Below are 12,631 nucleotides of genomic sequence, written 5' to 3'. Positions count from 1 at the left end.
TCACTTCTGAGATTAACAGTATACTTAGAAAGTCCTATCCATTTCTACAGTTATAAAATTTCTTCTAGTACCTGTATAGGATCATGTTATTTATGTTTGTCTTATTTCTATGGGATTAATTTCCCAAAGCGGCATTACCGAGAGTATTTATTTTATTGTTTTAACAATACAAATAGTGGTAAATAATTTAAACCATGCAAAAAGCTATAAAGTGACAACTAAATTCCCTGACATCCTGACCCACAGCCATGCAGTCTCCTTCCCTAGAGGAAAACACATTTATCACTTCTGTGTGATGTACTACCAGAGATAGTTTTCTCCTTTTATGGTATTAAATTTAGATTTCTAATCAACTTCTAATGTGTTCTGTTTTGTTTAAGGCAGAATTGCATTTTTTGTCAAATAGATAGCCAATTATCCCAACATCGTTTATCTGTAGAACAGTCCATTATTTCCCTGAGGATCTTTAAATGCCAACATTTTCATACCCTAACTCCCCACTTATACCTAAGTCATTCTTGACCCTCTCTCCGATACCACTGACCTACTTTATTTTTCTATTCTCGTTCCACTTGTCAAAAGATTTTAAATTATGTGTGGAAAGATAGAGTTTTAACAGAGAAACTAAATAACAGTTGACTTTGTGGCAGAGCAAAGCTCTTCTTACAGCTTCTTTTTTTTTTTCTTTCCAACATCCTTGTTCTAGAGGAACTTTCTAATCAAATGTGCAAGAGCCACTTAACATTCATTGGTAATTGGTATTGGATTGGTTTGAATTCATAAAATTATTAGAGAAAATGTATTATATAATGAAAAATAAAGTCTTCAAGAAAAACAGGTAATATACACATAAGTACTTTAAAAATGTAAAGCAGTATATAAGTTATTATTAGAAAACATTTGAAGGTGAGGGGAAAAAATTTAAGTATAAAATGTTAAAGTATGCCTAACGGTCATGGAACAATATTCTTTTGGGCATACTGTTAAATATATTTTGTGATTACAATGCAGCTAAGTTAGATCACAAGACTATATTTAGTTAAAACATATAAAGTGAATTTCAAAAGAATGACTGCATTTTTTAAATTTTTTTAATGTCTATTTATTTTTGAGAGAGAGAGAGAGAGAGACAGAGTCTGAGCATGGGAGGGGCAAAGAGAGAGGGAGACACAGAATCTGAAGCAGGCTCCAGGCTCTGAGCTGTCAGCACAGAGCCCGATGTGGGGCTCGAACTCAAGCTGCGAGAGCATGACCTGAGCCGAAGTCAGACGCTTAACTGACTGAGCCACCCAGGTGCTCTGCATTTTTGAAAAGACACACAAAAAAATACAGCTACTGCATATATAGACAAGTGTGGAGGAGGTCAAAGTGTCAGTTATATAACAATTCAGCTTGTTTCCTTGACTCAGAGGTCTCCTTCATTCACTTATTTCACCATAAGGGAAGTAAAGCTATTTAAGTACTCAGTGCATATTAGGCTCTGGCATTTTATTTCCAATTTAGGTTTTGGCCATTCAGATTATGATAAGGTTGTCATGTCTTTATTATTTTAAATATAAGTGACTCAGCTGTTATTGATAATTTTTTTTTAATGTGGTGATCACATGTATCTTCATAAACTCTCTTCTCTTACCACCTCCTGGGAACTATTTAAAAATTGTGAGTTTTTTTCCTTAGCTTCTTCACATGTGAAACGTTTCTCTATCAACCCTGGCACAATTTCCATTATTTTTGGGAAGCTTGTCAAATTCCAACAATTTTCACATTCTGGAAAGAGTAGAACTAAATTAGATATTTAATAACGGAACAAAAAAAAAAAACAAAAACGAAAGCACTGAAACAGTGTAGTGTGTGTATGCTACTTACAATGCAATAAATAATCTTGACCCTTATGTAATATGTGTGTGTGTGTGTGTGTGTGTGTGTGTGTGTATACAACACAAAGTTGTAGTTCAAAACTAAATACATTTATGTATATGGTTTTCAACTGGTATTAATATATGATAAAGGACTGTTATTCATCTATTTGTGGCTTGATAAAAAAGACTGGTTCTGCCTTCACAGTCTGAGGAGTGCCAACAACAAAGGCTGACTGTGGGCTCAGACTTCTGGGTTCTCCTCTACCCTTGGCTTTGGCAAAAGCCATTGCAGACTGCATTTGAAGAGAGCGTGATGCTGTTAGTCATATACTTCCATAGGCCATGTGGCCTAGTTTGTGCCTGAGACAAACATTTCTCCAGGTGAAGTGGGACAAACCCTTTGGGCATCCTTCTAAAAGGACTATTTTACCACCTTCTAAATGGCACTGTTGAAACTGATAGTAGTATTTTTCTCATCACCTCTTTCATCAGTTTTTGAATTGAGGGTCAAAAATATATATCCTCAAGTCATAGCAATCCTTTGAGTTCCCAGTCCACGTATACAATGCTGTCTAAACATTTCCTTTAGATATCTCAGAAACAGCCCTCAATAGGTTTGAAACTCAATGAAGTTCTCCAAGTCAGATACTTTTCCAATGAAATCCCCAAAATACTTACATGTAGTTCATACTAAAACTCATCGTTGTTTTCCTAAACTTCACATCCAGTTGATCACCAGTTCCTACCATGTTTTGCCTTCTAAAATTTTCTGAATCCATCTATTTCTCCACAGGACAACCGCCAACTCATTAAACCAAAGAATTGTCATTCTTAGTTCTGCCAAAATGCGTCTTTATTTACACTCCATCCCATCTTGCGCTCCTCAAACTAGGTATTTATCCTACAGCTAGATTTCCTTTTTTCAATATGTAACCCCGATGAGTCATATCCCCATCCCCACTTACAACATGCCATTGGCTTTATGTTTTTCCTAAAGAGGTAAATTTACAGCATGGTCTCCACCATGTAGCTGAAGTTTACCTTGTATTCCTCATATTATCTCATGATACCTCCCTTATTCTCCAAGTTCGAGTCACCATTGATTCTTCACATATGCTCTTTCCATTTGCAATTTTTGTCTGCACCTCTTTCCCTGTTGCAGACTTAACTAAAATATTTCTTTTCATGGAGGCCTTTACTTACAAATACCTTCCCTCATTCATTAGGTCAGGTCCATCTGATATATGTCTCATAACTTTATATGCCATTTCTTTATAGAATTCTTCAAGCTACAGTTTATTGAGACAGCTTTCTCATAAATGCAGATGCACTGAGTGAAGAAACATGTCTCTTGTGCTCATCATCGTATCCTCAGCATTTAGCTTAGCACCTGAAAAATCACCTGCTCCTCAATAAATAATCACTTAATGAATTAAGTAAATACATTGTGCCCCTACTAGGTACAACTCTATTAGCTCTATAAAGGATATTAAGAAAAATAATATGGTTCTTTTCTTCAAGTTTTTCCTAATCTAACAGTTTTAAAGTCCAGTCATCTCCATATTTAACACTGCAAACTCCCTGCCCCACTCCAATGCTCCTAATCCTCCTTACCCTGCTTATTTTTCCTTAGCACTTCTTCCCTTCTAATATACACTTTCTCATTTACTTAATCATTATGTCTATTGAGACCAGGAAGTTTTATCTCTTTTGTTGATTGATGATTCCCAATCACTTAAAACACCTCCTAGCACATAATAGGCTTTCAACAAATATTTGTTCAATGAAGAAAAGAATGAATATTTCTCAAAAACTATCATGAACTATCATTCATAAGTGTTGCTTCCCACAACAAGGATTTCCATGTTAGTTAGCTACATTATACACCTGTAGCAGCATTCTCAGCAGTGGTGATCTGGCCCCGCCTTGGGGAACATCTGCAATGTCTGGTGATATTTATAGGTGTCACAACTTAAAATAGGAGGGATGATATTGCTACCTCTTGTGGTACATGACAGGGGTGTTGCTAAACATCCTGAACATACAGGCAGCTTCCCACAACCAAGAATTATGAGCCCAGAGTGTCTGCAGTGCAAAGGATGAGAAAATCTAGACTCTATTGCTCTGTGTCCCTGCCTTTCTTTCCATCAACTTGCATTACTTCTTTCTCTCTGGTGTTAAAGGCTTTCCTTCAGGTGTGTCCCTTCCTCTCTCACTTGTTTGCACCTCAAGCCTGCCAGTGTGCTCATGAGCTTTTTTTTCCTTTAGTGTTTTCTTTAAATGTCTATTTTTGACAGAGAGAGAGAGAGAGAGAATGAATGAGCCCATGCATGTGGGGAAGGGGCAGAGAGAAAGAGGGACAGAGGATCCCAAACACGCTCCCAGCTGACAGCAGAGAGCCAGATGTGGAGCTGGAACTCACAAACTGGGAGATCATAAACCTGAGCCAAAGTGAGATGCTGAACCAACTGAGCCACCCAGGTGCCCCACTCATGAGCTTTGGTTAGTGTTACTGAGGGCTTTTTAAGAAGTTATTTAACTTTAGTTTACCAGATGAGATGCCTTATTTAATTTTTTCTCTTTGATAGAGCCCAGAATGTGGAGATATCCCAGCTCTCTGCAAACCAGGCTGTTTGAAATCAACATGGTTACCTCACCTCTTTTTTAATTCAATTTTGCCAATTTGAAATCAAATGTTACTTTAATGATATATCTATAGCTTTAATTTATTTTGAGGACCAGAGACCTATCCCAGAGATATAGGTCCTCAAAGTTTAACCACTCAGAGCACTGAATTTGAGAACCCATCTGGTTTCAAACTGCTTGTTTCCCTTTCAAATAGCTTACCAGAGATAATGTATAGTCACTCTATGGAATTTGGGCATAATTCCTCAAGGACTCCTATTAGTTCACATTCTTTTTTTTTTTAGTTTAGTTTTTATTTTGAGAGAGACAGAGAGAGTACAAGAAGGAGAGGGGCAGAGAAAGAAGGAGAATCTCAAGCAGGCTCCTATGCTGTCAGCACAGAGCCCACGCAGGAATTGAACTCAAGAAACTGTGAGATCATGGCTTGAACTGAAATCAAGTCAGTCACTTAATCGACTGAGCCACCATCATCCCAGTTCACATTCTAATTAGAATAAATATTAGGAGTTATTCACACTTTGTGAAATAAAATATATTTGAGTGCTAAATAATTCATATGTGAGCTCAATAAAATAGCATGCATCCTCTAGGACAGAAATATTCTGGATAGCTTATCCATCATGATATTCTTGGTGCCTAATATGGCGTTATCACACACTCAGTGTTCAATAAATGTGGGAAAGAGGTAACAAATACTTTCTGGGAATTACTGAATACTCTTTCTTTATGAGTATACATGTGAAATCCTTAACTTTAATATAAATATTATTTCTTCTTTTCTAATAACTTAGTAGAAGATAATAGGACTGAGATTCTGAGAAAGATTCTGCGCCTCTGTTGAGGCTTACTGGGAAAAAATGGTAGTGTAATTTTCTGGCATAAGAACAAGTGTCATGACAAGTGGCATGCATTTAGTACCCCTAACTAACTCTTGTTCAGAATAACTAGCAGTTTCAGTTTCCTTATCTATATGTGACAGATGAGCCAGGTTGAGTCTACCTTGAAGTGTGTGCTTGTGTTTACATGCATGCCTGTATAGATTTGGCTGAGATTTACATGGGAGGAGTGAGGTTCTTTAGGTCTCCTGACCCAAATTGATATTTGATAATGCTTGTTGAGCATTAATGTTTTAATTTGGGCTACAAAAAAGGAAAATTGTGTTTGCGTGTGTGTGTGTGTGTGTGTGTGTGTGTGTGTGTGAAGGTAGAAAGTGGGAGTCTAGAAAGTAGAAAATTAAGAGAGTATCCCCCACTTTGATTGATTTGGAGGTCCTGTGAATGAAGAGAAGTATATTAGCTTTCCATTGCTGCATAACAAATTATACCAAATTTAGAAGCTTGAACAACATCCATTAATTATCTCACAGTTTCTGTAGGTCAGAGGTCCAAGCACAGTTTAAATGAGTTTTCTACTCAGAGTCTCATAAGGTTGAAATCAAGGTGTTGGCTGGGTCTGGGGTCTCAATGAAGCTCAGGATCTTTTTCTAAGCTCACATTGCTATTGCCAAAATTCAGTTTCTTGTAGCTGTAGAACTCATGGAGGCTTGTAGACCAGATCTTCTTGCAGACCAGTCTTGGAGAATCTTAGACTTCTAGAATCTCCTAATTGGCTTACCTGATTAATTCCGGCCCATTCAGGGTGATCTCCCTTTAACAAACTCAATATTAACTGATTTTGGACTTCAATTACCTCTGCAAAAATCTCCTCATCATCCTATTCCCAGGTCCCACCCATACTCACAGGGTGGGGATTATATAGGGCAGGCACACCAGAGGGCAGGAATCTCTGGAATCATCTTAGAATTTTGTCAACCATAAGTCTAGTTAGAAAAGAAGCCAAGGGAGCTGTTTTCACATCTACTATTAGTTTGGAGTCTAAGAGACAAAGAGAAACACAGAGCTGTGGAGACAGCATCTTCTACCAAATCTAACAGAGATCTCTGAGAAGCTCTAGCATACTGAGGGCCCAGGATGGCCCAAGAAGAAAAATACTCCAAGGCAGGGCCACATCACTGGCATAGCACATGGCCACAGTGCCATCATGAAGTTCTCCAGGGATGAATGAAGGCCAGGGGTAAAGAACTCAAGAGAACTCTATTTCAAGTAATTGTGAAATTTATATAGGGAATCTAAGAGTTTTCCAGAAAGATTTTGTTAGGGGTTGAGGAAAAAGTCTTCTGGGTTTTGAAAGTTATAACTGTAGTGGTTGTGAGCTATCAAAACGTAGCTTTTTAATATAGACTTGACTTCTTTGTTACATATAAACTGGTTGCTTTTAATGACTTAATTATAGTTTATGTTAATATGATTTCTATGGCTTTAGTGATACCTGCTCTGATTAGTCACCAAAACAAACACACAGAAGCAAATAATCAGCATTGGGTAATAATGAAATGCTGGAGGTTTGCTCTCCTCTGCGGTGAATATGCTCTGCTAAAACTACCTTCTCTGAGATACTCAGTCCATGGAAATTTTTAAGAATCTCCATACCTTAAAATAAAGGAAAAAAGTCCTGAAAGCCTGAGAACTGCAAGAAAAGCAGCCCTCTGTTAAAAAAGAATCATTGTACTGCATGGCCATTTACGGTGTCCTATTAGTAAATGTCCCCCTGGTAGCCACTTTGAGAAAAAGTATATTTTCCCTTCTAGCCTCACCAGGATTTTCTGTTAAACTGTGTCTGGCCCTCTTGTATTTAGGGTTAATTTTACTTCTGAGTTGTTATGTAACGTAATGAAGATAATTGCTGCTTCCAACTGACCTGTAAGCACAAGAGAAAGTATAACTCCTCTATTCGCACAAAATACAATCATTCTTTCTATTCTTGCTTTCACCATTTTCCCCCTTGCAACTGGGAATACACTCCAGAAAACACATTCACTTAAAGTATCCGAAATGGAGTTGGCGTGTTAGAAGGGTTATGACAACAAACAATAAACAGGGCATTTTTTACAAGTAGAATTAAATACTGGAGTTGTCAACAAAAAAGCATACATGCCTGCTATTAATAAAAGAGTTGTAAACTGCGGACATGCCTGCTGTCCTTGTGATGGGATTCTAAAGCTGAACAGTCACTAGAGAATTCTTTCCTTTACACAGACCATCCGAGTCACAGGGGATTCTGACAAACTGGAATGGCTTTTGCTGGGGGATGGAGGAGAAGAGGCTATACTTTGAAATAAGTGTTTGGATTGTCTAAAATACAGAAGAAGCTTACTCCTAATGCCAAGAATTGCATGGCACACTGTTGCCTTGCTTGGAAGAAACACCAAAGCCCCAGTTAATCCAGAAGGGATCCATTGCCTTTATGTACGGTTTTATACTTTCAAAGTGCTGTAAATATATTACTTAAGCCTCACTATTCTGTATCCAGTCTAATACTAAAAGAGAATAAGAAAAAGAAAGTAGGGTTCCATTTTACATACATGAAACAGAAAATTATTTTCACATTTTACACATATATATATGGTCAGAATGACAATTATATTTCTATATATGACATAGCCTAATATTTGCTCCCTGTTAAACAAAAGAAAGAAGATGTGTAATGAAAGGGAAGGCAAGAGATGTATAAGACTGTAGGAAAGGCATGCACATTGATGTTTGGAAACCTACACATAATTCTTCAATATGTCACTTTGAAAAATATTCCTGGGTTTTCCAGCACTAAACACATCCATTGGCCCTTGGGCTTCTCATAAATCCAACCCTTGTTGACTCACATGTCTATTGTGTCTATATGCAGATGACAGTCACCTGTATTTTAATAACTTAATGATTAACTTCTACCCCCAACCAAGAAGGAATAACAGGAATTTTAGCTCTCCGCCCATAAATAATAAGAAACACCAAAAGGAACAATTGGTTTTGACATTGAACAATGGCAGTGCCACACAGTGATCCTCAAGAGAAAGGAAACAATCAAGTAAAAATTACAATTCTGGAAACTTAGAGGGGGAAATCCACACAGAATCCAATGATCTTGCTGAGATGAGCAGACAAAGGTTAGAGTTCAGGGAAGTCAAGGTGGCTGGACTTTGCACAGAATACTGGCCATTCGTCCAAAATGCTTGAAAGGACAGTGGCATAATTTTCTGTTTTCAGATTGTGGTGGTGGAGGGAGAATTCTCTGTATAGTACTTTTCCATGAGATAAAAATGGCACATCATATTCAAATATGTGACATCGGCTCAGGGACATAACCGCATTTTGATCAAACAAGGAGACACTACTGTGGAAAATAAGCAAAAAGAACTGCCTATTTTGCTCTTACTTTTAAAATTAATTTTACAAACATGGAAATAAAGAATTATAGTGATCAAAGATTGGTATTCTATCAATAGAAATAAAATTGGCTAATCTCACTGATATTGTATTAAATTTTATTTTCATATACTTTAATACACTTTTAAATGTTTATTTATTTTGAGAGAGAGAGAGAGAGAGTACAAGCGGGAGAGGGACAGAGAGAGAATCCCAAGTAGGCTTTGCACTGTCAGCAGAGCCCAATGCAGGGCTCGATACCACAAACCCATGAGATCACAACCTGAGCCGAAACCAAGAGTCAGACACATAACCTCCTGAGCCACCCAGGGTGCCCCTATTTTAATATTTTTAAGACTCAACATATAGTGTCAATAAAGTGACCAGGTATGGGAAATTGAGGGATAAACATTAAAATATACACTACTATCTAAAATCACAATATAGGGGCGCCTGGGTGGCTCAGTCGGTTGGGCGGCCGACTTCGGCTCAGGTCATGATCTCGTGGTCTGTGAGTTCGAGCCCTGCGTCGGGCTCTGTGCTGACAGCTCAGAGCCTGGAGCCTGTTTCAGATTCTGTGTCTCCCTCTCTCTGACCCTCCCCCGTTCATGCTCTGTCTCTCTCTGTCTCGAAAATAAACGTTAAAAAAAAAATTTTTTTAATAAAATAAAAATAAAATCACAATATATATATTTCATTGGTTTTGAGGCCAAAACAGATAGTATTATTGCTGCTTTCACTTGTATCATGCATTTAGTGGCTCTGATTTAGCCAATGTCCCTATTATTTATTCATTTAAGGGAATCATTTTAACATCATTCTTACCAATGTGTAAGGTAGATGCTATTTCTCATTTATTTTTTAAATTTTTTAAATATTTATTTTTGAAAGAGAGCACGAGTAGGGGAGGGGCAGAGAGAGAAGGGGACAGAGGATCTCAAGTGGGCTCAAACTCATGAACCGCGAGATCAGGACCTGAGTCAAAGTCGGACACTGAAGTGACTGAGCCATTCAGGCATCCTGATGCTGTTTCTTATTTTTAAAAAATATATTGAGGGGTACCTGGGTGGCTCAGTGGTTAGTGTGTGACTCTTGGTTTCAGCTCAGGTCATGATCTTGCGGTTTTGTGGGTTCAAACCCTGCATTGGGCTCTGCGCTGGCAGCGCTGAGCCTGCTTGGGATTCTCTCTCTCTCCCTCTCTCTGCCCCTCCCCTGCTGGTGCTGTCTCTGTCCTCTTAAAATAAATAAATAAACTTTTAAAAAAAGACATAAACCTACAAGGATATAACTAATGAGAGAAAAAAGCAACATTTTTTTTAATATTGAATATTTACTCTGTGCTAGGCACTATTTGCAGGGAAAAACACACACAAAAGTCCTTTCCCTCTTAAATCTTATTTTTTATGGGAGGAGACAGAAGCAAATGAGATAAATAAAGTAGGTAGCCTGTTGGGCTTAAATGCCAAGGGGAGAATTAATAAAAGCTGAGAAGATGAATATGAATTATTAGGTTGAAAGACAGGATGCAATTTTAAATAGGGTGGTCACTTGAGAAAAGTAACTTCAGATAGGACTGTGCCTGGGTGGTGTTTAAAACAGCAAGGTATCTCATGTATTTGGAGCAGATGAGGAAAAGAGAGAGAGAGAAGTAGAAGAGGAGTTCAAAAAAGTAATGAGGGCCAAGATCATGTAGGGCCTTGTAGGTCAAAGAAAAAGGCTTTGGTTGTTACTCTTAAATGAATTTGAAAGACACAGAAGATTTTGAGCAAAGAAGAAACATAATCAAACTTACATTTTTAAAGGTCACTCTGGCTGCTCGATTGAGTGTAAAGAAGAGGAGGGCAAAGATATAAATTGTGAGCCCTGTTAAGAGGTTATTGCCACACTCTAGGTAAGAGTGATAGAAGCTTGATCAAGGGTTTCAGTAGTGGTTGGATTCTTGGATATATTTTTAAGTTAGAGCCAAGAGCATTACCTGATATATTAGAAATGGGACTGAACCCAATCTGTCACAGGTTTTGAACTTGAACACTTAGAAGGTTAGAGTTGCCAACAACTAAGATGGGGAGGATTTCGGGAGAGCAGGTTCAGTGTGGTTTATCAGAAAACTTAGTTTGGGCTAACTAGGTTTGAGATGCCAGTTAGACATTCCAGGAGGGGTTTAATTAAATAATGTGTTTATAATCAATCTTTTCTCTCTCTTATTTGTAGTTTACCCATTGATAAAACTTAGAAGAAAAGAGAAGTCATCCTTCTGGAAAGACCAGCAATATTGTATAATCATTGCCTCTATTGAAGATACATCAATATGAACAGTGGATAGTGATAAGGTAGGCTATAGATTATGCAAAATTTCTAATAACAATTGTTGACTTACTCCTTTCTTTCCACTCAAAAGAGTGTATTTTTTTTAACTTGAGAGAGAAAGAGAGAGAGAGAAAGTGTGTGTGGTGGGGAGAGGGCAGGAAGGGTCAGAGGAAGAGAGAGAGAGAAAGAACAGGTGTGAGTGGGGGAGGGAGGAGGGAGAGGGAGAATATTAAGCAGGCTCCACACTGAGCATGGATGTGGGGCTCAGTCCCACAACCCTGGGATCACAACCTGAACCAAAATCAAGAGTCAGATAATCAACTGACCAAGCCACCCAGGTGCCCCTCAAGAGAGTGCATTAATATGTAAAATTAGATGACTGTGAAAATAGTTTCAAATAGTTAAAACTTAAATCAGTACCAAATTTCAGTACTTTACCTATTATTAGAAAAATATTAAATGTAACACTTTTAACAATAGCCACAAGAACTGAAAAGATAAAGTAAAATCCAATCAGTGATATTTTAGAATTACAAAGACTTTCAGAAATTTTAGTGGAAAAAAGAACACTTTGTTTTAATATCTTACACCCTTTACTTCCTCAGACCTGTTTGTAAATGCATGGAAGCCGGGGTCAGAATCCTAGCTGTATAGTAGATACATATTTATTCTCAAAATCATTCTCCTATTAATGTTTTGTGAAAGAAGCTGTGTGACCCTCTCATTCCACAGTTTAAATTCTCTCCCAAGAGCCATACATGTTCATTACATACATGCACTTCTTCACCATGACTTAGTACATCATTTTAAAAGATGTCCAGCCCTCTTCCTTAGTAATGACTGGGGAGGTGGCAGCCATCTCCTCCTCAGCATCATGGCCACCCTCAGACCCCTCACAAAGCCCAAGATAATTAAAAAGAGGACTAGGAAGTTCATCTGGTACCAGTCAGACCTATATGTCAAAATTAAACGTAATTGGTGGAAACACAGAGGCATTGACAATAGGGTGCACAGAAGATACAAGGGCCAGATCTTGATGCCCAACACTGGTTACAAGAGCATCATGAAAACAAAGCATGTGCTGCCCAGTGGCTTCTGGAAGTTCCAAGTCCACAAAGTCAAGGAACTTGAAGTCCTCCTGTTGTGCAACAAATCTTACTGTCCAGAGATTGCTCATAATGTCTCCTCCAAGAACCACAAAGCCATTGTGGAAAGAGAAGCCCAGCTGGCCATCAGAGTCACCAATCCCAATGCCAGGCTCCACAGTGAAGATAATGAACAGACAGACAGTTGTGTTCACATTGTGTTTGTATTAACAAAACCATAAAACTTTCAAAAAAATATGTCCAATCATAGCTCAGGCTCAGACTGAGAGAATGAATAAATAGTATGCACAGACACAGTATGTGTGTGTCTGTCTTGTAAATGCATACACACACACACACACACACACAGATGCACACTCATAGGGTCATGGTTTTAGAATAATGATGGTTTTAATATTTTGATCCTGCCTCACACTGAAACTCAATTGACTGAAAGGAATAGTGCAAAGCCATC

At 38.0% G+C, this 12,631-nt stretch overlaps 1 protein-coding gene across 1 annotated transcript; it reads left to right on the top strand.

Moving 5' to 3' along the window:
- Window positions 1-11,945: 11,945 nt before the first annotated feature.
- Window positions 11,946-12,398, top strand: LOC109270255 (60S ribosomal protein L32-like). The gene has a single exon (XM_053895325.1). It carries the CDS (start codon window positions 11,946-11,948, stop codon window positions 12,396-12,398), a length of 453 nt encoding a protein of 150 aa, XP_053751300.1.
- The last annotated feature ends 233 nt before the right edge of the window (window positions 12,399-12,631 follow it).

This window comes from Panthera pardus, unplaced genomic scaffold (assembly GCF_024362965.1).
Source record: "Panthera pardus isolate Hobbes unplaced genomic scaffold, ASM2436296v1 HiC_scaffold_6, whole genome shotgun sequence".
NCBI classification, from domain to species: domain Eukaryota; kingdom Metazoa; phylum Chordata; class Mammalia; order Carnivora; family Felidae; genus Panthera; species Panthera pardus.
This window is presented reverse-complemented; position numbering and strand designations above follow the sequence as displayed.

Bases quoted from the DNA above. Each gene is read 5' to 3' on its own strand.
- LOC109270255 (XM_053895325.1), top strand. From the start codon at position 11,946: ATGGCCACCCTCAGACCCCTCACAAAGCCCAAGATAATTAAAAAGAGG.